The sequence below is a fragment of the Haliotis asinina genome, chromosome 4 (assembly GCF_037392515.1).
Source record: "Haliotis asinina isolate JCU_RB_2024 chromosome 4, JCU_Hal_asi_v2, whole genome shotgun sequence".
NCBI classification, from domain to species: Eukaryota; Metazoa; Mollusca; class Gastropoda; order Lepetellida; family Haliotidae; genus Haliotis; species Haliotis asinina.
Genome location: NC_090283.1, coordinates 76,945,960 through 76,967,290, shown reverse-complemented (window position 1 = coordinate 76,967,290; position 21,331 = coordinate 76,945,960). Strand labels below are relative to the sequence as shown.

The 21,331-nt window shown below is 42.5% G+C and overlaps 1 protein-coding gene across 4 annotated transcripts in view; it reads left to right on the top strand.

The window, feature by feature from the left end:
- LOC137281907 (sodium-coupled monocarboxylate transporter 1-like) overlaps nt 1-21,331 on the top strand; it is a 64,292-nt gene that overhangs the window by 38,942 nt on the left and 4,019 nt on the right. For all 4 annotated transcript variants that reach the window (XM_067813624.1, XM_067813623.1, XM_067813621.1 and 1 more), the window contains exons 3-15: nt 530-598; nt 2,781-2,832; nt 4,958-5,025; nt 5,753-5,833; nt 6,120-6,193; nt 9,135-9,272; nt 9,603-9,738; nt 10,909-10,997; nt 14,069-14,181; nt 14,988-15,058; nt 16,235-16,321; nt 16,956-17,179; nt 20,595-20,695. In XM_067813624.1, the coding sequence (XP_067669725.1) occupies nt 530-598; nt 2,781-2,832; nt 4,958-5,025; nt 5,753-5,833; nt 6,120-6,193; nt 9,135-9,272; nt 9,603-9,738; nt 10,909-10,997; nt 14,069-14,181; nt 14,988-15,058; nt 16,235-16,321; nt 16,956-17,179; nt 20,595-20,695 (1,303 nt within the window). The remainder of the gene's footprint in view (nt 1-529; nt 599-2,780; nt 2,833-4,957; nt 5,026-5,752; nt 5,834-6,119; nt 6,194-9,134; nt 9,273-9,602; nt 9,739-10,908; nt 10,998-14,068; nt 14,182-14,987; nt 15,059-16,234; nt 16,322-16,955; nt 17,180-20,594; nt 20,696-21,331) is intronic.

Sequence of the window (21,331 nt, the reverse complement as noted above, 5' to 3'; positions counted from 1 at the left end):
GCAATCTTTCATGTGTGCATGACAGCACTGCTATAGATATTCTATGTAGAGCATTTGTAGAACACACTACTAGCACGTTGTTCGTTATTCGAAAAATGAATAACGAAGCACGAACCCGTTGCTAACTTCGGGTTGCTGCTGAAATGCTGCCGATTTGACTACAAATCCTATCTCTCTCTCTCACTCACTCACTCACTCACTCACCCACTCACTCACTCACTCACTCACTCACTCACTCACTCACTCACTCACTCACCCACTCACCCACTCACCCACTCACCCACTCACTCACTCGCACTCATTCATCCCCGTTTCATGTCAGTTCATGAACTACGTTTTGTGAGCTGGTCACCTCGTCTAATCCGCTCCAGCTGATTGAATAGAGTTGTGTCCCTTACCCACACCAGACACCTGTAACCGTGTAGTAAACTGGTAGATTGAGACCTACGTTACTCCGGGTTCCCCTCCCACATTAAGCTGGAAACCGTGATATCACTAGGATACTGTTACTCACTTGTCTCAATTGCAGTATCTGGAACTGAGATTCAAATCACGACTGGTCCGGACTGTGGGGTCTGTTCTTGGCATTATCAGTTATGTAAGTATGAAGTTATTGCTGCCAATCAAATCATCAATAAGTGATCAATAGTTCATACTTTGCCGATCGAAGATTTGATCAATAGTTCATGCTTTGCCGATCGAAGATTTGACCTTCCTGGGAGGAGAAGGGCGTATTTATTTATTTATTTATTTATTTATTTATTTATTTATTTATTTATTTATTTATTTATTTATTTATTTATTTATTTATTCAATTATTTATTCAATCAATCAATCAATCAATCAATCTCTCCTGGCCCAAAGATGTTCCACTATCAAATGGTCGGTGTCTTCTCTGTATTGCCATGCTAGGTACACAACTGTCTGCTGGTATAAACAACGTGAAGTCCAATTAACCGTTTTTCATAACGATAACAAATCTCTAAATAAAGAAGAATTACGATTCCGGCGATATCTTTAGCATGACAAGGTAACGGTACTCTGCTCCATCTTGACTGGCAACTCACTTGTTCGTATGAAAAGAACGAGAAACATATGGTAGGTATCCGACATCTAAAACTGATATTATACCTAGAAACATATCTGTTGACCCAGATTCCCGTGGTGCCTTAACGATCAGAATGGACTTAACAATACTGGATAAATGTTGTTCCCCATTGTTTCTGAACCAGGTGACTGCGCCAGATAATTAGATTCAAATGTACATATTGTATATAAATGTATATATGTATCTCCCTGTAAACATTAATTATTTTTACAAACGTTTCTTTCATCACATCGGTGGTCACAATTAGTGTTCTGGCTATGACAGTACACTGGTGTATGGTATACATCATCTGTATATAGGCAATATAATACGATTTTATTACTGAGCTGACATTAGATTTTAAAAAGTTGTGATCATTATGTCTGAGATATCGACACCCTGAATGACGTTCATTTATACACGATGGAAAAACTTTGATTTCACAGACACAGAAAATGTATGTCCCGTCGCATTCTTTGGTTTCTTTCGTATATACTATTAGATCAGGTTGTGTCAGAAGACAAGAACAAAAGTCGTCAAAGAAAATCAAGTTAACCGAATTATCAAGTCATGGAAAAAGCTGAACCTAAATCCCTTGTGTGAGATTTAAGTAAACAATATATGATTATTTACGCGGAGAATGATAGTCAAGTTGAACGTTAACGAGTCTTTTTTTCTGTGCCGAATCTAATATGCGTATGCATTTTCTCTGCTACAAAGGGTATACGTCTCTTGAAGAGATTCATCTGAGAACATTTAGACCATACATTTTCTCTGCTACGAAGAGTATACGTCTCTTGAAGAAATTCAGTTGAGAACATTTAGACCATACATTTTCAGAGAAAGGAACGTCACGACTTCATGTCACGCAGTTCAATATTTAACAACAATATTCATGTAGTGGACATTCATTCAGATAGTGGACTATCTATGTTAACACGTCACAACGTTTAAGAGATATCGGTCCGTCCTCATGAGGTCAAGACTGGTCACGTTCAAGAGTGTTGTTTCTTACAACAATGGTGAACTAGAAACTTCCCCGAACATTCTTGTTGACTGTTGACTGTACCAGGGACGAAATTTAGACTCTTCCCATAAAATCCAATGTATAAAACGTTGTGTGTTACAGTGTAAACAGTCGAAGATTAAGGGAATCTTTCATAATCACACCAACCTCGAATTATCCGCCCTTGATTTTCAGCAATCGCACGTCGAGTTAAGGAAAATGAAACTGACACGTGAAATCTTCCCACCAGCGGCTTTTATGGACTTGGGACATCCATTCCCCTATAACACACTGTTTATTCTATTGCCAGAAAGTTTTTGAATGCTGAATTTCTCGCAGACTCTATTGACATTTATGGAACTGGCATCCATACTGCTGACATTGAAGCTCCAACATTGACTATAATTTGGAACTCCCATTTCCCATTAACTCCTGACTGGTCTGTTAAATTTAATCGCGCGGTTAATCAAGGGCGGGATCTTGAGAACTGGACTTGTGTTTGTGTAGATTTACCGAAATACGAACAATGAAGACATGGGCGTGGGAACGAGGGTCTAACTGTAGATACCTCAAGCCTTATTTCAAATCTAAAGTTGAGCACGTTTTCAACACACTGTGTACGACGTCATTCGTAAAGATGACAACTTCTTCCCAAACGGATGATATAAATGGAATCTCTTGTTCTAGGTGTGGTATATGGGTGTTGTGCTGTTCGGCCCAGCTATTGCTCTTGAGGCAGGCAAGTATAAGTGGCAACTTTGGCAACTTGCTACTGAGTACCAAGTTCAACTGTCCCCATGCTATTATGATAGTACCCTGTGCCCTTAACTTCGTTTTTAGACTAGCTGGAATGAAAAGAATTTTAAAAACAAACACCCGATGAAGCGGAAAACGATTGGAGATACACTCACGAAGCCCTCTGAGTGTAGAATTGATGGATGTATTCAAAAACGTTAAGTCAGTAAAGATATCTTAGGATTTCTTATTTCATCACTCAGTTTAGAAATGTAATAAACGATTTCAGTTGTACGTTTTCATATTTATTAAGTTTAACAGGTAAATACGTTTTATTTGTCACGTTACCTTAATAACCCAGTTATGTTTATTTGCCTGGTTACTTTTTGTTTATCTGATTGTCGGAATTATACGTCTGTGATACAGGGCTCGTAAGTAGGTCACGATACTTCGCGAGATCTTCCGGTACTTCCCATATTTCCGGTGAGGTTTCGTACCTTGCAGAAATACAATTTTCCAATCTAACCATTAATTAGACAACAGTTACGATTACAGCTGTTGTGACAGTCAAACATGCTTGTACACTTGGTCCGGTCTAGTGAAGTCATATTTGGCGGTCGCGCAATTTGGAGCCACAATTAGTTCCAGATTGTACTCTTGTCACCGGAAATATGGTATCTGAAGTAAGCCAGGTCCCGCCTCGCATATAGCAAGCTGCCGGGCGGAAAAGGAGCCGGGAACCAGCTAAGTACCGGATGTAGCGCCTCGCTACTTTCAAGATTCAAACTACACAACGATGTCACCAGATCTCTCTCGTGTTCAGAAGAGACACTAGATCAGGCTAGCCATTCTCGACACGTTCGTAGATCTACGAACTTATTAAGTCCATTCTTAACACAATCAAAGTTAAGAATTCTTAGGGCTGCGAAGGTTTCGAGAATAAGGGCCTAGTTGTTCATTTCAAGTTCTTTACAAAATTGGTGATAAGAGTAACTGAGCTGGTGACGTCACTAAACGAAATTAATGGCAGGGGGTTGATCATACAAGCATGGAGATAGACTTTACTGAATACCGTCATGATGAGAGAAAGTCAGATGTATTTCTGAATGTCTGTGTTTCAAAAGCCTGTTGTCCTCATCTGGTTTGCGAAAGGGTCTTTACCAAGGAAACACTGAATTTTGTTCCTTCGTAAGTTTGAGAATGGATTATAAATGTCGCCCAGTGCACTCATTTGTATCCGGTTACTTAAACCCAATGAGGGTTTGAAGAATAAAGAGGGTCAGTGGCATGGCGCAGATTAGGGCAGTACAAGAAACCTCGGCTGTGTCCTTTCATCAGGACATGACTGACAACAGACAGGGGAGACAACTGACATATTTAGGAAATGCAGAGACGTCGCTCAGACAGACAGTATCGAGGCAACTGGGGAACGTGGCATCCGATCTAGATTAGGTTTCATAAATTGAAATAAAGTGGTTGTTGTTTATATCTGGTGATGGTTATTGTGATTAATTTTCTTCTCTCAGCAAACTACAATATCTATTTAGGATATCCAGAAGAGATTACCGATAGATTTAATCCATTTTATTTTCGGAATTAGTTACTTTCTATGCTCGCGGTTACTGATATTGCATGTCCCTTGTTGTCATCAACTCCCCTGCAATTCCGATCAGAGATCGCAATGGTGCATTTCAAGGTCGAGCAGAATGACATGGTGACCACACTCCACTCACACAGCGCCCAGAGCCGGCTTGCGTGGCGACCAGAGCCGACTAACGTGGCTACCAGAACCGACTGATATGGCAGGTAGAACTGACAGTCACAGCAACAGAACCGAATGACCAATGGTGACTGCCGTGGCGACTATTGTCGACCAGGCTCTGTAGCAAGGCTAATCGTCATGCTGAGCCTAGGATACGTATTCGTTATTTCAGCCAGCGATTTGTGTGAGTGATCCCGGTATGCGGACATGGTATTCACTGAGTGAAAGTAGCAGTAAAACACGGCAGCCTGGTTAGTTTAGTTGCTGTCCTAATGCATCTGGAGTATTTGCCGGTGTGGTAACATGCTCTCACACATTGATTTCGTATGTCATGTCATTGGAGAACTTTCTATGTCCGCTGTTGTAGTCACCGGCTTTTCACAGTGGAGCTCTATCTTCATGGTTGCTGCTGCTGCCGTCATATACACCTCCATAGTAAGTTTTAACTGTTATCATATATACCTCCACAGTAAGTATCAACTGATACTTCCACAGTAAGGTAAATATCAACTGTTATCATATATACCGCCGTAGTAAGTATCAGCTGTTATATACACCTCCACAGTAAGTATCAGCTGTTATCATATATACCACCACAGTAAGTATCAACTGATACTTCCACAGTAAGGTAGATATCAACTGTTATCATATATACCGCCGTAGTAAGTATCAGCTGTTATATACACCTCCACAGTAAGTATCAGCTGTTATCATATATACCACCACAGTATCAATTGTTATCATATATACCTCCACGGTAAGTATCAGCCGTTATCATATATGCCTCCAGAGTAAGTATCAACCAAGTCAGTCAAATCCTAAGTTGTACGCACAAAGTATCGTTTCATACCAAATCAACATTTCCGTGTGTTTTCACCGTTGTAATTACAATCATCAGAAATTACCTTCAGACATTGATCAGTTTCCCTCTTTTCTTTCTGAGGCATTTCCGTTACTTAAACTTGTTCCTGTTACTGTGTCACATTCACACCGGGACATCATCGTCGGAGGATATACTGACTTGTTTTCAGTTTCAGCGTTTTTAGAACGTTGGCGGGTATTCAGTGACACTTCGTTCAGTTCTTTCCGATTGCTAAAATGTACACGTGATATGTCATCGATCTGTTGGCTGTTGCTATCAATGTGATTTTGTTTGACCCAGGGAGGGCTGAAGGCGGTCATCTGGACAGATGTCTTCCAAGCAGTGATCATGTTCACCGGAGTCGTTGCTATTCTCATCAAGGTCTGGACATTTCTTTGTGGATTTACATATCACATTCTCAGACGTTCTTGATGTATGTCATATTCCAAGGTATATAACTACGTATATCATATATTGATTTCATATTCTCAGCTATTTATTGATGAAACTTGTCATCTCATTTGTGTAAATTATCCCTTTAACATTCATTGATGTTATATTCCTGGCAGTGAGTTGATTTGCCCAACTCACCTATTTACTGGCTTATGTCGCATGTCATTACACACCGTCTACGATGTCTCTATATTTCACCACGTTCCCATGTCAGGGCACCGTCCAAGTGGGAGGACCAAGTGAAGTGTGGAGGCGGGCCAACATTGGTGGAAGAAACAACTTATTTAAGTGAGTAGCGTATATTCAGCCAAAATACATTTCAGTTTTGTGTCAGCAAATTCTTAGTTTCCGGTGTCACAAAACGTAAAAAGTAAAGTCCCTGTTTTGATACCCAATAATCTTGTTTACTCGTAATTATTCAGTTGAGGAGGAACTTTGAAAGTAAATAATATTTATAGAAAAGTAATATTGTATTTGTATTATTTTGTAGTTATTTTCGGATTGTCCTCCTGAGAGGGTACTTAAGTCCCAAAACATTTTAAAGGTCACATGCAACGTAAAACACAACTTTGCAGATTCATGAAAAGTGCCAATTCAGTCTAAAAAGTTGCATAATCGTCAAGCAGCCTGTAGCAGCCAAGTGTACTCGCCCAATTCGTTGTACCGCCTCTCTTGTCACAAATGCGTTTAGTGCGCAGGATCATCTAATATGTGTCTAGCAGTAGTGTAAATGCTTTTGTTGGACAACGGTATATGAATCCATACTGAAACGATGCATCAAGTGCAATAAAATAAGTTGTTATCCATAAAGAATCTTACTTTCTTGTGACTAGCCATACTTATAAAATGCCCATCAAACAGACCATCTTTCTGTACACACAATGAGCCCTCAGCGTATCAGCAAATGAACCAGCCAATCGGAAGCCGTCGTTACCCTTGAGTGCACAGGCACCCGCTATGACTGGGTTCGGTCTCACGAGCGTTTCGCTTCGAGGGAAGTAAGCCCAAGTACAAAATATTGCACTTTTGAATCGTGATTGTACGCTTATAATTTTGTTTATTTGTTTTTTAACAAGCAGCAATGTATATTAGATGTCATGAATAAGTGATAATTGTGTTTTAATTATGTTTGATTTTTTGGTTGCATGTGACCTTTAAGATTTCCAGGTTTTTAATCGTAGAATAAGTGTTCTTTTACTGTATGGCTAGATTTGTCTAACATGCTAACAGCTAACAGTTGAGGGGATGATGTAAATCCAGCTAGGGTCCATGCAGGAAGCAAATGTACTGTAAGTCCCCATGGTCTTTAGTATGGTGATATACCTTACGTTGTTGGCAAACTATAGCTCATTTTTATACTGTATTGTCCTTTATCGATACATTGTTTTAGGTCTAATCGCTAGTTTTACATTCTACTCTGTGATATTCTGGTTAGTTTTACTGTCCTTCGTTGACAGGTTTTTACAGTGTATGTGATATTAATTCATTTGTATTTTTATAGCTAATCGTTCTCGTCACGATATGTCTGCAATACTGCCGATGTGACGTTAAAAATTAACTCACTCAAACACTCATTTTCGGAACATAAGATTGTGTTAATTTTGTTGATGATGATCAGCAACGGTGCAGCGATGGGAGTAAACCAGGTGAAGTCCTTTACCAAGTCTGCACAGTGTCGGTCCTTTGTGGAGAAGCTGTCCGAGAAGCCATTGCATCGTGTGTACATGCAGAGTGTGGAGCAGAACAGTAATCCAACCGACTCCTTCGCTTGGATCAATCGGCTGGTCTCAAATATGAAACTGAGGGCTTCCTCTTTGCTGCTCAGGACCAGTCACTACCTACTCTCAATCGCCAGAATGTGATCCTGAAAGAAAATATATCAATATGAAATGTCATCTTTGCAATGAATTCACAGAAACTGTCCAACACCTTGTCAGTGGATGCCCTTCCTTGGCACAAACAGCATATCTTTAAAGACATGATGGCATGGCTCGCTGCTTTTATTATCGTCTTCGCCATACCTGTGGCTTTGACCCCGAGGTCCAGGGCGTCCTGGAAAGTGATGCTTTTAAACTTCTCTGGAATAGGCCAATTTACAGTCTGAGACGAATTCATGCCAACAAAGCCGATCTTGTCCTTTTTGATAAAGCCAATGAAATTATTTATATCATTGAATTTTCTATCCCTTTTGACAGCAATGTGATTTGCAAGATTCAGAAAAAGTATGATAAATATGCGGACGTCGCCTTTGAACTTTCTCGCTTGCATCCCAAGTACACTGTCGTCAGGCTATCCAGTGTTCTCGGTGCCCTTGGTTTGGTACCTCCTGAACTCTTGGCGGAGATCAGGAGAGTGCCTGGGTTCTCCACCAGGAGCACAACCCTTCTGACAGTCTGGGTAATGCAGAAGGCTGCAGTGTTGGGGAGCCTTCATCTTCTCCGAAAAGTCCTTTGGTGGGTTCGACTAGGCAGTGTGTCCTGGGAGAAGTTCCATTCCTTGTTTGGGCTGCGTGTAGAGGGGGCGAGGGCCCTGAGCTGATGATGAGCTTTACCAGCCTGACTGTGCAAGGATCACGCGAACCCTCACTGCTGCATTCTATCCTAATCTGTAAAACATAATAATACGAGTACTTATATTGCGCCTCATCCACATCTCTAAGGGACATGCTTTAAGCGCATAGCATACTGAACATCATTATTATTACCCCGGATAGCGCAAGCTTCCTGTTAGGCGCTAGAGGGTTATAGTCACATGACTTTATCTCACCGGGTACCCATTTTCTGCTGGGTGAATAGAGGCAATTTTGAACAAACACACTTCCCTAAGGTGAGACCACATGTGTCACATGTGCTTCGTTGTTGGGCAGGACCGATGTCCTAGAAACTTTCAGGAATCAAACTGCCAAACACGTCCACCCATCCAAGGACTGTCCGAACTCGACGGTGCTTAACTTTAACTGATTTGTGACCTGAGCACTACGCAAATCTCCACTCGCCACAACAAATAATATTATAATTATGCTTATTGTTTACTTTCGCTCGTCATGATATGGCTGAAATACTGCCGAGTTTACGTAAACTTGTTACTCACTTGCTCAACCTTACCTTTGTGCACATGTACCTTTTTTGTGGCACTCACGTTTGTTTGTGATCGAACATATATAATTATTTCAGTATTATTTCAATGTCGTTTTATCCTTTAGTTATTGTTTTCCTTTTTTTCGCCACAGATTTGACCTGGACCCATCAGTTAGACACACCTTTTGGAATTTGTTTATAGGCGAGTTTTTACACGGCATCTCTCTGATCTTCAACCAGTCCAGTGTTCAGAGGATTTCCTCAACGAACTCCCTTAAGGCAGCAAAGTCGTGAGTGGAACTAGACAGTTGTTTGTTATTTGGGGATTTTCATTGTCGAACAGGCAAAATCGTTTACATGCATAATCGTTATATTTTACCACTTGGTTTGGGTCATTTTGTCGAGTAGGTGTTGGTCAAATTTGCAGAAGTACCTATATATCTGAATAATTAGGTCAGTATACATGTACTATGTTGTAGCAGAAAATATGTAAATCTCACCAGCCAAATAGCATCGTCAGAGAACAGTTCTTTTCATTTATTCTGAAACATTTATTTGGATAAAAAATCCCCTGTCATCATATTTCCGGTTGTCACGGTGATTGTGTAATCTGCTTCCAGCGTCATGTATCTTGTGGGCCCTGGCTTCCTCATCACTTACATCATGGCAGTCATGGAGGGTGTGGTCGCATACAGTTACTATGACTACCATCAGTGCGATCCTCTGGTTTCCAAGCAGATTTCAAACCCAAATCAGGTGGGCACATGTGCTGTGTGTATGTCAGTTGTTACATTTGACATTGATACAGGTGGATCTAAACATGGACATACATGAAGACGTGTTTTGTTAGGATTTATAGGTTAAAAGCAACAAGTCCCGATTCAGGATTCAGATAATCTCTTGGTTGTGTGTACGAGTTCGGTGCTTTTTAAAGGATCATATCAGAAACAAGGACAGAAATTAAAGCACATGTCTGGAGGCCTAACAGTGTATGACATGGATTTACAACTTCTTTAATATAATATTTACAACACGACGTTTCTGAGCTACTTCTTGTCCCTTCATCGGGTAAATATTATAGACGGTGTAAATCCATATGATTTGGATTTACATATTCTTTAATATTTTCAGCACGACGTTTCTGAGCTACTCCTTGCGTATCATCTGATAAATATTTAAAACGTTGTAAATCCATACTGTATGTCGTTAATGCCCATCAAGCATCTGATCTCGGGGGCGAAAATAATAAACGTCAACGTATACGTACGGACACCTGTCGTATGACACCATGTGTCAACCAGGTCAGCTAACGAGACCACCCGATCCCGTTAGCCGCCCCTTACTGGAAGTCTGGGATGCTGAAGTCGAATTCCAAACCGTATCTCCACGGATAGAGTAAGTTGTAAATCACCCGACTCTGCTGAAAGCGGTCAGAACGCATTTCAAACATTTATCATGGAAGGTGACCAGTGATCTTAGGCGGGATCATATTGACCAAGGCAGTGTCACATCATAAGGGTCACTTGTCATAACGACATGCCAACGTGACGTCAGTAGTTGTGTCGTTCTCAAAAGGAAATGTAGGACAGTCTAGTGGTTAAAGCGTTAGCTTGTCACGCTGGGGATCCCGGTTCGAATCCCACATGGGTATAATGTGTGAAGCCCATTTCTGGTGTCCCCTGTCGTGATAATGCTGGAATATTGCTGAAAGTTGCGTACAACTAAAATCACCCACTTGTGTCTTAGTTGGTAAAGCTTATCGTAATACTCTTGCTTGTGAGAGCTGTATTCTACCCACGGTACCAGTGATGTTGATGGATATATTCCTTTGGTAATACTGTTGATTGTGATGGCTGTATTCCTTAGGCTGTGCCAGTGATGTTGATGGCTATATTCCCCATGATATATGAATGGCATCTCCCGCAGGTTATCCCATTCATGGTGATGGACATATTCCGGGGTTTTCCAGGAATACCTGGTCTGTTTCTGGCAGCGCTCTTCAGTGCTTCTCTCAGGTGAGCATTGTTTCCTTGCATCCATCTAACAGCTGTAACTGTAATCAAACTGCGGCAGAGAAGACAGTATACACCCTGCTATACAGTGACTCCAAAGCTAAACAAATAAAAAATATTTGTTTAATGGCGAATGGATTGAACTCGGACATCGTAGTTGTATTTTGAACCTCAGGTCTTAAGTGTTCCCACGAATCTTTCACCTTTTCACAGCGTGTGTAATCTTGTGGTTAAATGCGATTTTCAAGAGTACACAGTTTTTGACTTGCGAAGGTAGGTCGATAATTAGATTTTTGTTATTTGTATAATCGTAATAGTAACAATGCGCATATAAGGCTCTCATACCCAAGCATTTTGCCTGCGCTCGGGGCTACGTACATTACTATCCCCGGTCATAGGACAATGTCGTACTTTCCGATACTTTTTAAACTCCCTGAGGAACATACAGCCATGCTGCCTCTTAGGCGCAATGAACTAAAGACTCATACATCCTTACGGATAAAATTGCCTATTTTTCATTTTGCATATAACCAATTGATGAAACATTATCAATCACCTTCTGACCTTCGATCGTGTACACGTGAACCTTGCAGTCAGTAAAGCTTCGCCACCCCTTCTTTCCTGATTGCGTATATGTAGATGTGGTTTTGGACATTTTTTTAAGGTTTATTTTGATGTTGGTGTATCAGGTTAGTAATTACATAATGAAGGTTTTCCCAAACATACTACATGTACATGTGTCTCAACAGGGACCCAAGCACAAGCACAAGCAGTTCCTTATGACTCCTTTTTGCTTGTTTTCAATACAATTTGTCTGTCTCTCAACAGGAACTATTTATGTAAAAAGCAATTTAATTACTTCCGTTTAGCATGCAATGGAGTTTGTAATGAGTAAGTTTGAGAAGGAAACATGTTGAAATAAAATAGGACTTCTGCGTAGTTTGGTTGAAATCATTGCGAATCCAAACAAGGTGGGGCACTACACGTCGCAGAAAGGTGGGCAGCAAGTTCTAGTAGACGGCCACAGGTACAGGCTGAATAACCGGCGCCTGACGTGTGACACATGAAGTTAAACCACCAGCGGCTTGATAGACTAAAGGATCAGCTACGAGCTGGTGGGAAGGCTCCCTTGAACTTAATCAGTGCTGTTGGTCGACTAGTGAAGATGGAGTAAAACAAATTCAGACTTTATGGATAAGAGATAATGTAAAGATATATGACCCTGTCAGATGTAAAGATCTGAATTCAATTATTGTTTCATTTCCCAAATGTATGAAAAACCCCAGCATTCTTTTCACTGTGTAGGCATGTGTGTACTTTGTCTGTCGGAATGTTCCATTTATGTGATGGGGAGAAGATACTGCTGCTCGGAATCTCTGGTGCATTACTTTGTATATTCTACAATGTAGGCATTTGTCACTGTAGGCATTTGTCACTGTAGGCATTTGTCACTACGCCAAACGACTAGTCTTAAACGCTATATGGTAAAACGTCTTGGTTTAAATAACTTCGGAGCCATTCATGCGCGCAACAATGCAATTTCTGTACACATGTGCGTACAATTATTGCATACACTTTACCCGTAAAGTAAAGCGTAAATTTACTTTGATAGTCATTGAAAAAGTGAAAGAACGAATGTTGATGTGTAAACAAATTTACATTTTTATAAGCGTTTTATTAAAAATACATCAATAGACTTTACCCAAGCGTAAATTTACTTTGATAGTCATTGACAATCTGAATGGTGATGTGTAAACGAATTTACATTTTTATAAGTAGTCTCTATAAAGAATTATTGGTTATCATTGCTTTTATAATTGAATGTATGTTTGTATGAATACAAATGTGCATTAATAAAATGCTGACTCGTTTGATGAGACATTGACTCTATAACGAAACGTCGCCTATGCAAAACCAAAAAGTTGCCCATCCCTAAAATTGTCTACATACTTCATTAGTAAAATAGAATGATATTTCTTAATTTATCAACTTTGTAGTAAAGATACATCAATGCAATTCTTAATATGAACACACAATCACACGGAGCAAATTTGCCTATAACAACATCTCAAAACACATTTCGGGTTGTAACTAAGGTAAACAGTGAAGCTGAAAAACGGTCGCTACATAAGCATAAGCAGCTGAACCGACCGCTCTACCGAAACACACTGCTAGACTATTCTGAAGCTAGTGCTAAAGACGTTTGTCACGATGATAAGCGCCTGGTTACAAATCACTCAATGGAATGGTAAAAAACCTTTAAACTATGATCCCTTGGGTGAGTACAACTGCACTTAGTAATGTATACTTTCTTAAAGAATTAATAGACACTGAATATCACTTGTTGTTTGAGTATATGATGAAAGTGAGACTAAGTCAGCCACCACTCAGACACACAGGCGCTTGGCCAGAAAATGCGTCTAGGTAACTAAATGAAAGCCGAATAAAATAACCCACTTCACAAGAAACACAGAGACACTTACCTCGATCAAGTAAATCTGTGGATATATAACCTAGAGTTAAAGACAATATGCTATAAAACAAACAGTAAACATACGTCATTATAAGCAATATGCACAGCAGTATGGGGAGCAAAACTGTATCCCACAATCTGCAGCATCCAAGTTCAAAGGTTAAGACAACCTACATCAGGAGACAAAAAACATTTAAGTGATACATGGCGTAGCCTTACTGGAAGTGTTGAACCGTTGATGATGATGATGATGATGATGATGATGATGATGATGATGAGAGGCATTTCATTTATAAAACAAAGCGCGGACTTATGAACAGACAATTGTCTTAAACCTGAAACAAAATGTGTGCTTGTTTACCGTATAAACTTGTAAGAACATGCACAATAAACTACGATATTTGCATAGAAATAGGGTGAAGAATACACGACTGTTCGTTTAGATGTAGTGAGAGTAATTTGTATTTATAATTAGCAAGAATTTGGCGTTGTTGAAGCCACAAGAAATATCGGTAGCAGAGTTTCGAGGTGGTTCATTTCATATATTGACCGGAATGTGCAGAGTTGTCTGTGCTGATCTGGAAACACATTATATTTTCAGCACCATTTCATCTGGACTATCCAGCCTGTCCGCTCTAACGTGGAAAGACTTCGTTCAGCTCATCTATCCAGAGTTACCGCAACATAAATCCATACTCGTTGCGAAGTTTTCAGGTAACTATAATGGCGTCACTATGTTTAGTGAGGGACAGAGAGAATGTTGTCAGGCGCCGCACTCGTCATTTCTCTACCTACAAGTATGTCCGTTCTCAAAACAATCATTTTACCAGTTCACGATGACAGTTCACGATGACTACTGACAAGCATTAAGTCTTAGGGTGTACATGAATTGTCCTAAATTCCGATGGAGATTTTGTAACCTGTTGTTGAAAATGTTTCATAGAAATGTGGATCTTCCTCTGTGACATGAGTACCTTCCTGAAAACACACTGTGTCCGTTACGACCTTATCCAGTCTAAATAAACTTAGCCTCAGTACTTTTCGTTACACTCCACTACTGAGTCTAACAAAACCTTATGGGAGGTCGCGTCAGGTGACATTTGAGATTGACCAGAGATCAGACCAAAGCTTACCAAAGTGGACATTCGCACATACCTTCTGAACTTTTTATCTCGAAAAGGTCCGTACCCGAACGATTCCGAATGCTGTTTAGCATACGATCGCTTCCGGGTGATGCACACTTTACAACCATGACAACGGTTTGGCAATACTGCAGGATGTCATTTTGTGGAAGGTCAATTAACTGTGTAATATGCGGATTTTTGTTTGTGGAGAGATCTGTGTCTGTGACCGTCTCTCCTTTGATTGGACGGTCAGCGGTCGTTCAAAGGTTACCTGGCGCGACTTTCTGCTTTTGTTTGCTAGTCTCAGTGGTGGAGTGTAACGAATAACACAGTTAACATACTTATAACACTGCGACCTCATCATTCCGGACTGATGCACACGTTTGTTAATTTCAGTGGTCGGATACGGGGTATTAGCGTGTTGCGTTTCCTTGCTGGTGGCCCGTGTTGGTGGACCTCTAACACAAGTAAGATGCATGAAAACAACCCCTCCGTATGACACTTAGAAGCTGCGTTGTCGATTGAAGCCGAGTTGTCAAGTTTTACCATTATATATTCATTGATGTCGTTAAGTATGTGAAGACCTGCACCAGCTAGTGACTAGTGTCTAACATGTTATATTAAGCATTACACTTTCTCAGTAAACTACGGATAGCAGGTCTTTTGTTGGGTTCAGTCTCATCCGGGGTTCGAACCCACAATCGTAGAAATCGCCAGCACACCTAGTCAGACGCCTATGCCGCCCAGCCAGGGCAATATCCACAAAATATAAGTCGGAGAACCTTTTTAGGCAGTGCCGAACGTAAGCATACATCGTAGAGGTGTACACGGGGTTACACCAAGTCACCTGTCTGCACTACCAGTTGTCCGTCTGGCTGAGCGGATTAGGCGTTTGACTTGGTGTGAGCCATTAGATGCCAGACTCTGACGGTGTGAGTTCGAATCCCGACTGAACCCACCAAAAGTACTGGAATCTGTACTTCACTGAGAAAGTGCAACACCCAACACAATATATGTCACATCTGACCACTATGTAAACTGCATTGTGTATCGATTATCAACTGCGTTCCTCTAATAACCATTGATAACAATGTTTTACCACATGGTGCATACAACCTGATAACTATTCCAGAAAGTGATGAAACGCAGAGGTATCTTCTCCAAACGAGACACAACGTCATGAAACCGTCTCAAATTTTCTTTTTATTAGTTCAATATCCTTTCTACTTGAAAATGTCACGTGTTCCCCAGTCTTTCATTCGATAGATAAACTTCGATCTCCTGGCGACTATCAAGGCTATATTGACCAGCTACACGGACATGTTCATGTGGACGAATGTGTGTAAGGTCACTGAGTGCAAATCAACGTTCACATCGCTGTCATTGTCTTGGCGACAGCTTGTTATCAGCCGATGCAGAAACAGGGCTCGTCAACAAGTCCAAGCTCAAGCATGACGTCAAGTCACGTGATCTCAACTCCGCTCTTTACTCTCGGTTGTTTAAGGACCCAGAGTAGGTTTTTAACGCCTTTTTGGCTACTCACATTGGCTTTAATGTTTTCCTGCTTTGATAGATATGTCTTCATATAATATTTAAAAAGATCTGATCCCAAATTTATATCGAGCATCTCCGGTAAATATTAGATCGGCACGAGCCTCTTGTCAGCGTCCAGCGGTCCCTTGGCCGGAGTCTTCATCGTTGGTTCCCTCACCTCCATCGTCAACAAAAAGGTAAGTGGCGATCGCTGGATATTTATTGACTAACTTGAATGTTACTATGTTCCAAAATCCTATAAAATTGGAAAGACCTACTTTGGATTGCCGCGCCTGATGGTTGTTGCATGGTTGTAGAACACCGCTCTCCTCAATATCCCAGCTATATGGCACCGCTCTGTAACTAATCTGGACCAGACAATCTGTTAATCAACGTCAGCAGCACGAACATCGATATACGCAACTGGATAACGACCTATGAATACACGCAAACACCTGGGGTTTTATTTCAATTTTTTGCGGGTACAGCAACGTGCTGTGAATATGCGTCCCTGTCATCTCAGCTGTGAATGGGTATCTCGTACGGATGAGACAACCCGAATAACTCGGTGTATACTTCCCAGGGAGTTGAGATTGATAATACGATGTAGCGTTGAGATTGACATCCAATGCTGAAGGGGGGGGGGGGAATACTAGCGTCACATGGATATGCCCTATATAGATATCCTGTGAGAATTTAACATTTATCTGAATCATTTCTGATGTCCCGATGTTGGAGTATTGCCTACAAATGTTGAACAACTTAACTCGCTCGCTCATTTAGTCACTAAAACTCTCTCACTCGTTATCGCGCTGTTTTACTTTGTTCCAGGGAGCCATCTCTGGCGCTGTGGTCAGTTTTTTGCTGGTGTCATGGATCAGCATAGGGGCCAATTTCTCCCCGTCGCGACGAGCAGCGCCTAAGTTACCCCCCGCCTCCACTGAGAGCTGCCCTGCCTACCTCAACTCCTCCCTTGTCTACAACACCACCTCCAACATGTACACCCTACAGCACAACGTTACGACGGCGTCAATCGACGTGGTGTCACCTGAACCGTGAGTCAACATTTTATTTACTCACTTCGTCGTCATTGAAATAGTACAGTAGTAGATGTTTAGTCATTCTCTTCCCACAGAGGTTACTTGTCATATCTTCCTACGGACCCCTGTTCTAATACGACCATATTTCGCGGTTCTCATAAAATCCCCTAGCGGCAAAAATTGGCAGCAGATTTATCTCCCTTTTTTTCTGTCCAATCAGAACACGTGTTACATCCACTTAGATTCAATTTGACTAATGCAAGCAATGTGGAGAAACAAATATGACATGACTGAGTTCTGTCTAGAAGAAACATTTGAGTATCGCGCTGGGGAAGAGGTTCTAGTTTTCACGATGCATCCGGAAATTACCGAGATCTTGCGAACGATCACTTTTGAAACAAGGTCGCTGATTGCACTACTAAATCTGATTGTCTCCAATCACGAGTCTTGAATACTCGCACCACGAAAGGGTCGCATTAGAAGAGAGGTTACGTAGGAAGATGTGACAAGTAACCACTGTGGGTAGAGAATGATGTTTAGTGTAAGCTGGTCGTTAAAAACAAACTTTACAATAGCATAAAGTCTGCCATATGAAGTCAAATGTATTGAAGTGATCAAGCTCCCAGCTAAATCAGCATTTAAAATTCTGAAACTCTCATTCAGCAAATGATCGTAGCCTGAATGGTGGTAGGGTAACCTGGATGGATGAAGGGTACCCTCAGTGGAGGTAGGGTCGCCTGAATGGTGGTAGGGTAACCTGGATGGATGAAGGGTACCCTCAGTGGAGGTGGGGTCGCCTGAATGGTGGTAGGGTAACCTGGATGGATGAAGGGTACCGTCAGTGGAGGTGGGGTCGCCTGAATGGTGGTAGGGTAACCTGGATGGATGAAGGGTACCGTCAGTGGAGGTGGGGTCGCCTGAATGGTGGTAGGGTAACCTGGATGGATGAAGGGTACCGTCAGTGGAGGTGGGGTCGCCTGAATGGTGGTAGGGTAACCTGGATGGATGAAGGGTACCCTCAGTGGAGGTGGGGTCGCCTGAATGGTGGTAGGGTAACCTGGATGGATGAAGGGTACCCTCAGTGGAGGTGGGGTCGCCTGAATGGTGGTAGGGTAACCTGGATGGATGAAAGGTACCGTCAGTGGAGGTGGGGTCGCCTGAATGGTGGTAGGGTAACCTGGATGGATGAAGGGTACCGTCAGTGGAGGTAGGGTCGCCTGAATGGTGGTAGGGTAACCTGGATGGATGAAGGGTACCGTCAGTGGAGGTAGGGTCGCCTGAATGGTGGTAGGGTAACCTGGATGGATGAAGGGTACCGTCAGTGGAGGCAGGGTCGCCTGAATGGTGGTAGGGTAGCCTGGATGGATGAAGGGTACCCTCAGTGGAGGTGGGGTCGCCTGAATGGTGGTAGGGTAACCTGGATGGATGAAGGGTACCCTCAGTGGAGGTGGGGTCGCCTGAATGGTGGTAGGGTAACCTGGATGGATGAAGGGTACCCTCAGTGGAGGTGGGGGTCGCCTGAATGGTGGTAGGGTAACCTGGATGGATGAAGGGTACCCTCAGTGGAGGTGGGGTCGCCTGAATGGTGGTAGGGTAACCTGGATGGATGAAGGGTACCCTCAGTGGAGGTGGGGTCGCCTGAATGGTGGTAGGGTAACCTGGATGGATGAAGGGTACCCTCAGTAGAGGTGGGGTCGCCTGAATGGTGGTAGGGTAACCTGGATGGATGAAGGGTACTCTCAGTGGAGGTAGGGTCGCCTGAATGGTGGTAGGGTAACCTGGATGGATGAAGGGTACCGTCAGTAGAGGTAGGGTCGCCTGAATGGTGGTAGGGTAACCTGGATGGATGAAGGGTACCGTCAGTGGAGGTACGGTCGCCTGAATGGTGGTAGGGTAACCTGGATGGATGAAGGGTACCCTCAGTGGAGGTAGGGTCGCCTGAATGGTGGTAGGGTAACCTGGATGGATGAAGGGTACCCTCAGTGGAGGTGGGGTAGCCTGAATGGAGGTAGGGTAGCCTCAATGGAGGTGTGGTAGCGTGAATGGGAGTAGGGTAGCGTGGACGGAGATAGGGTAGCCTGAATGGGGGTATGTGGCCTGGATGGAGGTATGGTAGCCCAAAAGGAGGTAGGGTACCCTCAGTGGAGGTAGGGTAGTCTGAATGGAGGTGGGGTAGCCTGAAGGGAGGTAGGGTAGCCTCAATGGAGGCTTGGTAGCGTGAATGGGAGATGGGTAGCCTGAATGGAGGTAGGGTAGCCTGAATGGGGGTAGGTGGCCTGGATGAGGTAGGGTAGCCTGAATGGAGGTAGGGTAGCCCAAAAGGAGGTAGGGTAGCTCAAATGGAGGTATTGTAGCCCGAATGGGAGTAGGGTAGCCTGAATGGAGGTAGAGTAGCCTGAATGAGGGAATGAACAATGCAATGCACAATATGTGAAACCCATTTTTTTGTGAAAATACTGGAATATTGCTACACAAAGCACTCACTTCGTGTCACAAAAGTATCAATCCAATGTTCTGGTGACATAACGTGGGTTACACCGCCATACTTGTTGGAGGACCTGGCTGGTTTGGTTGGATCATGTGGCTGCTGTCAGTCACGACCATCCAGGACATCTCCAGTATGTTCTTTTGAAGACATGTCTAGATAGTATACGGGCCTTGCTCACACATTGATGCTGGCTGCAAGGATACACTGTACAAAACAGATGACATCACTCTCAGGAGTTGATTACCCGTCTTCCGAATAACACCATTATCAATGTGTACTCTGATGTGTCGTATATATGGTTTTCTCGAAGTAAAACGTCATTATAATCTGACCTCTTATCTCGCGAGTCGAGTTAACGGTTGTCTTGAAATCACTTCCGGTACCAGATGTGTACAACCAGCACACATGTACTCTGATTAGCTGACCATTATTTCACTACCACTCCATGTTATTAATTCTTCATGCTAGTCCGACAAGTTTTCGGTTTATTGAAGCAAGGTGGTAGTATATCTGTCGGGCACCTACTCCGACAAAATTGTGTTAGCAGTGTTTAAAATTCCCGCCTACCCGACCTATTTTCATCTCGGATGGTCTAAGTTCAAAAGTCCGGTGATCTGGCAGATATTTTTACCCCTAACTGGCTAAGAGTATACTTTTCATAGTATCAACAGCCAGGTTCAGATGGAATCAAAATCATCACAGAAGACCTGACTTCTTACCCAGGTGAAAAAAAGCTTTGAAGAGTGCCGTTGTGTTTTTTCGGGGTTATTGTATTGTTGAAAACCGGACAGGCAAGTTTGTACCCGGACAGGTAATATTTTCAAGTTACCAGTCCGACTGTCTGACTTGAATTTTGGGGAGTTTTAAACACTGGTGTTAGACTGTACATAATGTTCCAAAGTGTCAAATGTTCAAAGGACGTAGACGTTTGTTTTGTTTCAGAGTTGGAGTTGAGAAGATGTACATGTTGTCGTACATGTGGTTTTACACCATCGCCATCTTAGTCGTCGTCGTCGTCGCTCTGCCAGTCAGCTTCTTCACAGGTAAGACAGCACCTTGGTGGCCCCCTGGAGAGAGAGGGAGAGAGTAGTGTCTGTGCTAGGTGAGCTCAGAACTTAAAAAAAAACACTTCATTTGATGGAGTTGTGTCTCCTGAACAGGCAATGAGCCACTTGGGGTCAGATATCTAGTCAAGGTCAGTCTGGTTATCGGGATCTGCTGCGCAATGCTTCATCACTGACCCCACCAATGACGACCGTATGGCGGCCAGTGGCGTGATAAAGCAAAGTACGGCCCTGCATATGTGTTACTTTAGAGTGAAATATTTGTTTTAACTTCCGCATTCATCAAAGTATAATCGTTTAGTAATTCCTTTTAGGAGGCCCAATGAGAGGAGAGATTAGGGAAAAACGTATTCTGTCACATTAGGGCTGTAGCGCAGAAGAAAGGGTTGGAGAAGGTGAAATAATGCGGGTCAGGAACTGTAAACCAGGCTATTTGTCTTCCATAACTTTTGGGGCGGTGGGGTAGCCTAGTGGTTAAAGCGTTCGCTCGTCACGCCGAAGACCCGGGTTCGATTCCCCACGTGGGTACCATGTGTGAGGCCCATTTTCTGGTGTCCCCCGCCGTGATATCGCTGGAATATTGCTAAAAGCGACGTAAAACCAAACTCACTCACT